This window comes from Hyperolius riggenbachi, chromosome 4 (assembly GCF_040937935.1).
Source record: "Hyperolius riggenbachi isolate aHypRig1 chromosome 4, aHypRig1.pri, whole genome shotgun sequence".
Taxonomy (NCBI): Eukaryota; Metazoa; Chordata; class Amphibia; order Anura; family Hyperoliidae; genus Hyperolius; species Hyperolius riggenbachi.
Genome location: NC_090649.1, coordinates 228,700 through 241,148, shown reverse-complemented (window position 1 = coordinate 241,148; position 12,449 = coordinate 228,700). Strand labels below are relative to the sequence as shown.

The 12,449-nt window shown below is 49.6% G+C and overlaps 1 protein-coding gene across 1 annotated transcript in view; it reads right to left on the bottom strand.

The window, feature by feature from the left end:
- The window catches only part of EMILIN1 (elastin microfibril interfacer 1), a 223,662-nt gene that overhangs the window by 58,760 nt on the left and 152,453 nt on the right, over positions 1-12,449 (bottom strand). The window contains exon 4 of the mRNA XM_068279781.1: positions 43-2,196. Within this exon, the coding sequence (XP_068135882.1) occupies positions 43-2,196 (2,154 nt within the window). The remainder of the gene's footprint in view (positions 1-42; positions 2,197-12,449) is intronic.

Genomic DNA, 12,449 nt, shown 5'->3' with positions numbered 1-12,449 from the left:
TATCACCCATTACCCTTGTACATACTCTCATCCAAGCCTTACCTATGAAGTCCTGAAGAGTGAAGTTCTGGAACTCAGAAGACAGCAGAACCATGGAGTGGTTCAAGTTGTTTATCCTCCGGTGGATTCCATTCAGCTGGCTGTTGTGGAGTTTGTCAAACCAGGCAGTGTGAGTGCGAAGAGTGCTGTTCACCTCCTGGACGCAGTTCCATAAACCTGAAACATGTTTGTTAAGGTTCTCTTTGATCTTTTGTAGGTTACCAGAGACTGAATCCAGCTTCAGGCAGACATTCTCCAGCTTGGAAACTCTCTCTTCTAAGCCACTGGAAGACCTCCGGCACTCCTGAGTTTCCTCCATCACCGTGCTGCCATATCTGCTGATCTCCTTTTGGATCAGGTGAAACTTTTCTGCATTGTCTTTGATGTGCTCAGTCAAATCTTCCTGGATTTTATTAATTTCAGAAATGAGTCTGTGATTGGTGGTTCCCAGATCGTGAATGTCGGTCTGCTGCCGCCCAACACTCTCCTGAAGGTCTTTGACGCTGTCATTCAGGGAGCTGAAAGTGACAATAATGTTAGATAGCTCTCCTTCTAAATGTTTCAGTTCTCCACCAGAGCTCCCCCCAATGACTGTGAAGCCATCCAGAGGCTTTGTGTTCTCTTTGTCTTCTGATTTGTTCAGCAGCTCACATGTGTCTGTGCACTCAGATACTTGCTCCTTCAGTTTGCCTACCTCCTCCTGCAAATTGGAGCACACCTGGCCACAACTTCTGTAATCAAACTCAATCATCTTCCTCAGGGACTTAATATCATTCTCCATATCCAAAATTTTTCCATTGGTGTCATTTTGATACTGAGCAATGTTCAGGTCAAACCTATCCAGATCTGATAAAATGGTGGCTGTGAACCGGTCCTGACTATCTTTCATGTCAGAGAATAACTTGCCGAAGTTCTCAGCATTAGTGTCTATTGACATCTTCACATTTGTCATCTCACCATCAAGGTCCATCAGTGTGTCTTGCATATTACTCCCAGACATTCTGAGATCAGTTACGTCAGAGCGTGTAGTATGGATGAGAATATCATTATCTTTCAATCTCTTATCAAGGTCATCATATAATTTTGTCATGTCAGAACCTTGGCTGCTGCATTGGTCAGTACAGCTCTGGACAGTATCAGTCACATGGCTCCTCAGACTGTCTAAATCTTCAGAGACTTTATTAATCTGGTCTTCATTTTTCTCCACCTGATCCCTGAGAGAGTCAATGTCATCAGAAAGACCTGTCATCTTTTGATCCATGAGGTCTCGGAAGCCTGAGCTGTTTCCAAGCTCAGTGAGAAGAATGTTCAGCTTGTAGTCATTCCCGTCAATACGGTTCTTCAGTTCATCTTTCAGTTTGTTGATTTCATCCTGGAAGTGATTCTGCACCTCATCACGGTAATGGTAGTAATGTTCTTCCAAAGTGCGCCTAGTTGTATTCATCCTACCTTCAATGTCCGACAGGCGATTGTTCAGGTTAAAGTCCACTTGATTCATGGGATTGTTGTCATTCTCACCTAATTCGTGGTCCAGGCGAACTGTGAGAGCGACTACAGAACCAGATAAGGTGTCGGCTTTCTTCTCTGCCTCGATCACTCTTTTACGTAGATCAGTGACTTCTGAACAGCAGTCCTTGGGCATACGTGTGGTCAGTTCACCCACCCGTGTTTGAATATTCTGCACGGCTTCCCTGTTACGTTGGTCTACAGAATTAATGAGTTTCTCTAGGCTTCTAATGCGATCTCTATCCTCATTCAGCTGGTTACGGAAACCCTCCACCCCAGACAGACAGGCCGAGCATGACTGCTGCATTCTTTTCTCGACTTCCTGCAGGATGTCCCTCTTCAGGTCTGTATCACCGGGGTGCTTGCTGTTGGCGTTGTTCAGGTTGCCCAATTCTTGGTCATGGTCTTTGACTTTTTTGTCCAGGTTTGTTAAAAGAGTCTGAATGTCGTTGAGTTTCCCAGACATGTCAGATTGACCTGGAGCGGAGTCAGCCGGCTGTTTGCCATTTAGCACGTTCTCCACCGTTAGACGAATCTCTGACTGGAATTTGTCATTCATCCCTTGAAGTGTGGACTGCAGGCTATGAAGCTCTTTGGTGAGTTGCTGCACCTTGCCCTCCAGTTGCTTCACCTTCTCAGAGTCTGCTTGACCTGGAAGAAGCAAGAAAAAAAGTCAGGTTATATCAGAAAGCCGCCAAGCTATACTAGCAATATACCTCACATCATGAAAGGTCCGATGTTAGAAGAAAGACTCTGCTATACCTGATCATTTCTGATGAATAGAGAGGAGGATGGAAGCCTTTCAGGAGAACAGAGAGACCTGGGTAGAGGCAGTAAAAGGTGAGAGAGAAATCAGAGAGCAATTAGTAGAGAAGATAAAAGAAGAAGGCAAAACAAGGAGGAACTTCATGACTCTGAGACGAGGTTCAGCTCTGAACACTACAGGCACGTTCTGAGGGCACTAATAATCTATCCCCAGTGTTGTGAGTACCCACATTCTCTCCTCGTCATAGATGGGTGTGAGGTAGATATGAAGGCATTATTGTCTGACATGCTGAAAGAGGGCATGAGGTGATTCCGAGGAAATAGGACATCTCATAGAAAGTGCAAAAACTGAAAAAATAATGTATATTTGGTACAAGAATCCTTCCAATGTATAGCAATCCTCACAGGTACACGCTACTCTGCTTATGTCTGAGAACTGTATTTGTTTTATCAAATCATGGCTATAACCTCGTCAGGAGGATCTTGTGGCTTCTATACCATGTGCTGTAATATCAGGACAGTGTGGGGACCATACCACGTACTGTGAGATCAGGACAGTGTGGGGACCATACCATGTGCTGTAATATCAGGAGAGTGAGGAGACCATACCATGTACTGTGAGATCAGGACAGTGTGGGGACCATACCATGTGCTGTAATATCAGGAGAGTGTGGGGACCATACCATGTACTGTGAGATCAGGACAGTGTGGGGACCATACCATGTGCTGTAATATCAGGACAGTGTGGGGACCATACCACGTACTGTGAGATCAGGACAGTGTGGGGACCATACCATGTGCTGTAATATCAGGAGAGTGAGGAGACCATACCATGTACTGTGAGATCAGGACAGTGTGGGGACCATGCCATGTGCTGTGAGATCAGGACAGTGTGGGGACCATGCCATGTGCTGTGAGATCAGGACAGTGTGGGGACCATACCATGTGCTGTGAGATCAGGACAGTGGGGGGACCATACCATGTGCTGTGAGACCAGGACAGTGTGGGGACCATGCCATGTGCTGTGAGATCAGGACAGTGTGGGGACCATGCCATGTGCTGTGAGATCAGGACAGTGTGGGGACCATACCATGTGCTGTGAGATCAGGACAGTGTGGGGACCATGCCATGTGCTGTGAGATCAGGACAGTGGGGGGACCATACCATGTGCTATGAGACCAGGACAGTGTGGGGACCATGCCATGTGCTGTGAGATCAGGACAGTGTGGGGACCATGCCATGTGCTGTGAGATCAGGACAGTGTGGGGACCATACCATGTGCTGTGAGATCAGGACAGTGTGGGGACCATGCCATGTGCTGTGAGATCAGGACAGTGTGGGGACCATACCATGTGCTGTGAGATCAGGACAGTGTGGGGACCATACCATGTGCTGTGAGATCAGGACAGTGTGGGGACCATACCACGTACTGTGAGATCAGGACAGTGTGGGGACCATACCATGTGCTGTAATATCAGGAGAGTGTGGGGACCATACCATGTACTGTGAGATCAGGACAGTGTGGGGACCATACCATGTACTGTGAGATCAGGACAGTGTGGGGACCATACCATGTGCTGTGAGATCAGGACAGTGTGGGGACCATACCACGTACTGTGAGATCAGGACAGTGTGGGGACCATACCATGTGCTGTAATATCAGGAGAGTGTGGGGACCATACCATGTACTGTGAGATCAGGACAGTGTGGGGACCATACCATGTGCTGTGAGATCAGGACAGTGTGGGGACCATACCATGTGCTGTGAGATCAGGACAGTGTGGGGACCATGCCATATGCTTTAATATCAGGAGAGTGTGAGGACCATACCATGTGCTGTGAGATCAGGACAGTGTGGGGACCATACCATGTGCTGTGAGATCAGGACAGTGTGAGGACCATGCCATGTGCTGTGAGATCAGGACAGTGTGGGGACCATACCATGTGCTGTAATATCAGGACAGTTTGGGGACCATACCACGTACTGTGAGATCAGGACAGTGTGGGGACCATACCATGTGCTGTAATATCAGGAGAGTGAGGAGACCATACCATGTACTGTGAGATCAGGACAGTGTGGGGACCATGCCATGTGCTGTGAGATCAGGACAGTGTGGGGACCATGCCATGTGCTGTGAGATCAGGACAGTGTGGGGACCATACCATGTGCTGTGAGATCAGGACAGTGGGGGGACCATACCATGTGCTGTGAGACCAGGACAGTGTGGGGACCATGCCATGTGCTGTGAGATCAGGATAGTGTGGGGACCATGCCATGTGCTGTGAGATCAGGACAGTGTGGGGACCATACCATGTGCTGTGAGATCAGGACAGTGTGGGGACCATACCATGTGCTGTAAGATCAGGACAGTGTGGGGACCATACCACGTACTGTGAGATCAGGACAGTGTGGGGACCATACCATGTGCTGTAATATCAGGAGAGTGTGGGGACCATACCATGTACTGTGAGATCAGGACAGTGTGGGGACCATACCATGTACTGTGAGATCAGGACAGTGTGGGGACCATACCATGTGCTGTGAGATCAGGACAGTGTGGGGACCATACCACGTACTGTGAGATCAGGACAGTGTGGGGACCATACCATGTGCTGTAATATCAGGAGAGTGTGGGGACCATACCATGTACTGTGAGATCAGGACAGTGTGGGGACCATACCATGTGCTGTGAGATCAGGACAGTGTGGGGACCATACCATGTGCTGTGAGATCAGGACAGTGTGGGGACCATGCCATGTGCTGTAATATCAGGAGAGTGTGAGGACCATACCATGTGCTGTGAGATCAGGACAGTGTGGGGACCATACCATGTGCTGTGAGATCAGGACAGTGTGAGGACCATGCCATGTGCTGTGAGATCAGGACAGTGTGGGGACCATACCATGTGCTGTAATATCAGGAGAGTGTGGGGACCATACCATGTGCTGTAATATCAGGAGAGTGTGGGGACCATACCATGTACTGTGAGATCAGGACAGTGTGGGGACCATGCCATGTGCTGTGAGATCAGGACAGTGTGAGGACCATGCCATGTGCTGTGAGATCAGGACAGTGTGAGGACCATGCCATGTGCTGTGAGACCAGGACAGTGTGGGGACCATACCATCTGCTGTAAGATCAGGACAGTGTGGGGACCATACCACGTACTGTGAGATCAGGACAGTGTGGGGACCATACCATGTGCTGTAATATCAGGAGAGTGTAGGGACCATACCATGTGCTGTGGGATCAGGACAGTGTGGGGACCATACCATGTGCTGTGAGATCAGGACAGTGCGAGGACCATGCCATGTGCTGTGAGATCAGGACAGTGTGGGGACCATACCATGTACTGTGAGATCAGGACAGTGTGGGGACCATACCATCTTCTGTAAGATCAGGACAGTGTGGGGACCATACCACGTAATGAGAGATCAGGACAGTGTGGGGACCATACCATGTGCTGTAATATCAGGAGAGTCTGGGGACCATACCATGTGCTGTGGGATCAGGACAGTGTGGGGACCATACCATGTGCTGTGAGATCAGGACAGTGTGGGGACCATGCCATGTGCTTTGAGATCAGGACAGTGGGGGGACCATACCATGTGCTATGAGACCAGGACAGTGTGGGGACCATGCCATGTGCTGTGAGATCAGGACAGTGTGGGGACCATGCCATGTGCTGTGAGATCAGGACAGTGTGGGGACCATACCATTTGCTGTGAGATCAGGACAGTGTGGGGACCATGCCATGTGCTGTGAGATCAGGACAGTGTGGGGACCATACCATGTGCTGTGAGATCAGGACAGTGTGGGGACCATACCATGTGCTGTAAGATCAGGACAGTGTGGGGACCATACCACGTACTGTGAGATCAGGACAGTGTGGGGACCATACCATGTGCTGTAATATCAGGAGAGTGTGGGGACCATACCATGTACTGTGAGATCAGGACAGTGTGGGGACCATACCATGTGCTGTGAGATCAGGACAGTGTGAGGACCATGCCATGTGCTGTGAGATCAGGACAGTGTGGGGACCATACCATGTGCTGTAATATCAGGAGAGTGTGGGGACCATACCATGTGCTGTAATATCAGGAGAGTGTGGGGACCATACCATGTACTGTGAGATCAGGACAGTGTGGGGACCATGCCATGTGCTGTGAGATCAGGACAGTGTGAGGACCATGCCATGTGCTGTGAGATCAGGACAGTGTGAGGACCATGCCATGTGCTGTGAGACCAGGACAGTGTGGGGACCATACCATCTGCTGTAAGATCAGGACAGTGTGGGGACCATACCACGTACTGTGAGATCAGGACAGTGTGGGGACCATACCATGTGCTGTAATATCAGGAGAGTGTAGGGACCATACCATGTGCTGTGGGATCAGGACAGTGTGGGGACCATACCATGTGCTGTGAGATCAGGACAGTGCGAGGACCATGCCATGTGCTGTGAGATCAGGAGAGTGTGGGGACCATACCATGTACTGTGAGATCAGGACAGTGTGGGGACCATACCATCTTCTGTAAGATCAGGACAGTGTGGGGACCATACCACGTAATGAGAGATCAGGACAGTGTGGGGACCATACCATGTGCTGTAATATCAGGAGAGTCTGGGGACCATACCATGTGCTGTGGGATCAGGACAGTGTGGGGACCATACCATGTGCTGTGAGATCAGGACAGTGTGAGGACCATGCCATGTGCTGTGAGATCAGGACAGTGTGGGGACCATACCATGTGCTGTAATATTAGGAGAGTGTGAGGACCATACCATGTGCTGTGAGATCAGGACAGTGTGGGGACCATACCATGTGCTGTAATATCAGGAGAGTGTGGGGACCATACCATGTACTGTAATATCAGGAGAGTGTGGGGACCATACCATGTGCTTTAATATCAGGAGAGTGTGGGGACCATACCATGTACTGTGAGATCAGGACAGTGTGGGGACCATACCATGTGCTGTGAGATCAGGACAGTGTGAGGACCATGCCATGTGCTGTGAGACCAGGACAGTGTGAGGACCATGCCATGTGCTGTGAGATCAGGACAGTGTGAGGACCATGCCATGTGCTGTTAGACCAGGACAGTGTGGGGACCATACCATGTGCTGTAATATCAGGAGAGTGTGGGGACCATACCATGTACTGTGAGATCAGGACAGTGTAGGGACCATGCCATGTGCTGTGGGATCAGGACAGTGTGAGGACCATGCCATGTGCTGTGAGACCAGGATAGTGTGAGGACCATACCATGTACTGTGAGATCAGGACAGTGTGGGGACCATACCATGTGCTGTAATATCAGGAGAGTGTGGGGACCATACCATGTACTGTGAGATCAGGACAGTGTGGGGACCATACCATGTGCTGTGAGATCAGGACAGTGTGAGGACCATACTGTGACGCCGTCGATATGACATATTGAATGCGTCATGGAGTTACCAACGCTAGTTCTTCGCAAACCACCCAAACTGACAGTTTTTGGTTTTATATACAATTTTTTTCCCTTCACCAAAGGGCTGGAGAAATCTTTTCATGGTCAGTTAATTAGCCTCCTGTTGAAAAGATTCTCTGCCAGCACAGGGGACCCCCTGAGGTGTTTATGACCTCATCCATCAGGTGAAAGGTAGATATCAGTTGACAGAAGCTCTGTAACGATCCGCTCAGCTGCCTGCGCAGGCAGCCTTTTGACCATTGTTCAGGTCTGCATGCTGCAGGACTCTGGAAAGAAGAGCTTCTGTCAGTTTTGCAGCTTGTGCTTGCTGAGGAATTTGCATACGTTGTCATGCAAATTGCCTGGCCACATTCATTGGAGGCGTGTACTATAAGTACTATGTGTGTCCCACAATGCTTCGCTGCTCATAGAGGTTTGTTCCTGCTGGACTCACCTGGAGTGTCAGCCACCGCTATCTTAGTATAGTTAATTCTTGGGGAGTGCTCCTTGCATTCCTAGTTAGTGCAGTCAGTTTGTGTATAATTTGTACTGCCTATTCTGTCTTGTCTTGTCTGTCGCGATTGCGCTGTCACCAGCGGCGGTTGATAGCGAATCGCTCTGTCTTGTTTGGATCTCACTAGCCTCTAGCGGTAGCGGCTGTGGATCCTTCTGATCTGAGTTCCTGGAGTGTAAGCTGGAGCAGCGGTTGCTACCGGCTACCTCATCTGATCTGTCTTGTTTAGATCGCACTAGCCGCTAGCGTTAGCGGCTGTGGATCTTTCTGATCTGTGTTCCTGCTTGGATCACACTTGCTCTGGCGGAAGAGCGGTGGATCCTTTCTGCCTAGTTCCTGTTTCTCGTTTGTCTGTCTTGTCTGATACGGGCGCTTGCTGTAGGCTCGATGAGGTAACCGTTAAGCAAGCGTTCACGTTCTTTGTTTCGTGTTTGTCTGTTGATGGTTAGTTAGGCGTGCTTGTCTCTATTGTGCTTATCACGTGGAGACCGCGCATAACCGCGTGCACTGTTGTGAATGAGTGCGGTGTTCGCGGTTAGCTAGCGTTTATTATTTTCCATATATTCTCATTGTATTTGCTGTGCCTTTGCTACCCTCGTATTCTATTCTGATCTGCCTTGTGTCACGTCTGGCGATCGCACCTCTCGCGATCGCGTTCCTGTTTCGTATCTGCTGTTGTGTGTGCGCGGTCGCGGGGTGGCGACTAGATTGGCGCACACACATACAACCTATCCCTTTGCTCAATCTCATTCGCAATCGCCTCTCTTGCGATTGCGTTCTGCGCTTCGTACAAATTCCTGTCTGGCATTTGTGGAGGTACAGAGGATTGGTTCCTCTGCACTCCCCAGCGCCATCTGCCGACAGGAATTTTCCCTCTACTGGTGCTTGCACCAAAAGCTGGGTTCTAGTATCTTGACACGCTTGTGGAGGACCTCCGCAGTGTCAGCGCACATCTTTGTGCGCTGAACACGGAGATATCCCACAATCGTTACAAGCTCATAAATTGTAGCTTTCTCCAGCCTGATCGGCACCGACACACCAGGAGGACACATAGCTGCCTTGTGGCCTGAGTTGAAAGGAGACAGGAAGGATCCTTATCACGCCATCTGGGCACCCAAAGATTCAACCAAACTGTAGAAACTGTATTTAATAAATAGGCACAATTTGGTAATATTTCTGGTGTTCCCAAGATCGCAGTTCCCTCAAATTCACGGAGTTTATTAGATTCCACATGACACTGGTCCTGAGAGATTTTCAGCCCTCTGGATCTTTCGGAACCAGTGCCAGTAAGGTGAAAGGGGGGGACGGTGCTATTAGCGATCCAGACTCCTCGTGTTTGGTATTAGCAGATTCACACACTTACGCTGATTGTGAATATTCATTCGGGTTCTTGATATTACCTACGGGCATGCTGAGAGCGGGCAAAATATGAATTGGCCCAAAACCTCTCCCTGCCTAAGGGGGCATTGCCTTATTCAAATTGCAAGGCTGGACTTGTATGTGTCATAACTCCTCCCACCTACAGTGAGGAACAAAACTGACATGATCCAAAAGTCCAGGGTCCTTTACCTTCAATCTGATGCCTAGTAACATCCTGGCAGCCCGCAGGGACACGGGCCAAAACCTCCATCTTTGAACTTTCTAACAAAGGCCTGTTGGCCGCATGGCAACCGCCATTTTGGGACTTTCGCCAAGACTTGCGATTGCCGCATGGACTACCAATAACGGTATTTGAACTGTATATAATCAGACATTCTGTTTCTCTTCCTCTCTTCTCTCTGTCCAATCAATCTGTTCTAAAATAAGCTGTGTGTATGTAGTTTAGAAATAAACTAACGATTTTATCGTTCAGTCTTGTGCTTGTTCTGGTCATCTGATTGCTGCTATAACGAATCTGCCCTCTGAAGAGTCAGTCATACTACCGCATTGTTTTATGATTTGCTTATAAATTGTTGATTTGCTAGCTAGGTTGTAAATAACCGTTTCTTCCTTCTAGGATTAGCTAGTACCAGATTTCCTGTGCGAAATCGATAACTTCGTTTCTCGATTATAAATACAATTCGAGATTGCATCATATAGGGACCCAGTAACCTTTCTTTAACGTCACATTGCTCACAGTCTTTAAGCCGTCGGAAGTGACTATTCCCCGAACGGTGACTTGAGCGTGTTGAACGTGATTGGGCTGGCTACCGTATTATGATAGCGGGAGTCTCTTTCCTCCCTGAACTTGAGAGAGTGGTGGCAGTTTACTTTATTTACCCGATTTCCAGCGCGAAATCGATATTTTTAGTTTACCGATTGTATATACAATCAGAATTGTACATGTATGGGCACCTCCAACCAATCTTAACCGTTTACTACGCACACAGTGAATTTGCCTGCAGCAGTCTCTAGTGCATGAGACCTGCATGGCAACAGTGGCCTAGTAATATGGGATTGGTGGATGTTTGTCCCATTACATATTGTCGGCAGCTGCGCGACCAATCTTTATTGTCAGTCTGTTCACCGTACTTCCTGCGTATGCTAACGGGAGCAGATTAGACGGGATTGGCACGCTCTGTCGCCCTTTTCTTCTTACCTCTGACGATCCAGCAACCGGTCTCGTTGTCCGTCTGCGCCCGTACTTCCTGCGTACGCTAACGGGAGCAGATCTCGACGGGATCGCGGGGCTGGATTGTCACATTGGTGGGCAGTGGTGGCGATAGCACACCCCAAAACCAGGCATAGCCAGCTTTTGGGAAATCAGAGCGCAAAGATCTGACAAACTCAGTCTTTGCAACCAGAATAATAAGACAGTGGTCACTAAGTATCCTGTCTTGCAGAACCGAAGTTCTGGGCACAAAACGGTACACATTGATAGCGAATAGATTGGTCTACATTTCCTAACTTTCTCTTTGCTATACCCTATTTTTTCTTGTACTCTTCTCTTCTGAATGTCTGATTCAGTTCAGGTTCACCAAAATTGGTCAGTTCCTGGCGTGCAAGCCCTCTGCGAATCGCACGGCATTGCTGCTTGCAGCACAAACAAGGCTGAGCTGGTGGCATTACTCCAGAGATGGAATCCTTGTCGCCACCTTGCTTAATGCCTCTATTACCTGCAGTCCTGATACCCCCGGAGTGGTTGGCAAACCTGACCGGCGAGGATCTGCGCATATACCAGGAGTTCCGAGAAGAACAGCGCCAGCATGAAGCAAGGATGCTCCAGCGTGAAGCAGAGCACCAAGAGCGACTGCACCAGTTTGATCTCCAGGCCAAGGAGCGACGACTCCAGCAGGAATTGGAGTTGGCAAACCTGACCGGCGAGGAACTGCGCCGATACCAGGAGCACCGAGAGTGTCTGCGCCAGCGGGATCTCCAGATCGAAGAGCTACGGCTCCAGCGTGAATTGGAGTTGGCCCAGCTAACCCAATCAAATCAGCACTCTTCACTATGTGTTTTGGTGGAAAGATGCGAACCTCTACCCGTGACCCCCACAGCAAAACTTCCTGCCATGGAAGAGGGCACGGAACGAGACTTTCCTGTATGCACCTCTGAGAGGGCGTACCATCAGGTTCCTGTACCTGACAGCCAGAGAACCCTGGTGCTGGACAGTCACAGAACACTGTCCCAAGACTTGGAAGGAGGTAAGCCTACTGCATTCGCTCCTCCTGGTCCGGCGAGCTTTGTGCCACCGAGACCTGCAGCTGCTGCTATTGCTGCATCCCAGTCTGACACACCTGCCATTCGCATGTGTAATCTTTGTGGCGCAACTGGCCACATAAAGTTCTTCTGTCCCAAGAAGAAGAGAACGACCGTCCCTAGCCCGAAGAGGGCTAGCAACCCTGATCCGTCACCTGCATCACCCTCTGCACTGCCTGTCAGCGTGTCAGAGATGCTCTACGGTTCCGGAAATCGTCACAGTGCTCCAGTGGACGACCAGATCATCTTTTGCTCCAGTGCTCCAGAAGCAGATGTTTCCTTGGTCTGTTCCGACCTTGCCACAGAGGAAGATATTCTCCCACAAAAGCTCCTCACCCTGACTGAAGTCAGGCCCAACCACCACAACCCTGTTATCCCAGGTCCCGAGAAGGCCGGATGAGGGGTGGGTTTTCCAGAGCGGGCTGTTGCTGAGTTTCCCTCTCCTCCTGTGCTTGGCACTGGTCTAGGCACGCTTGTGTGCCTTTCGGAATT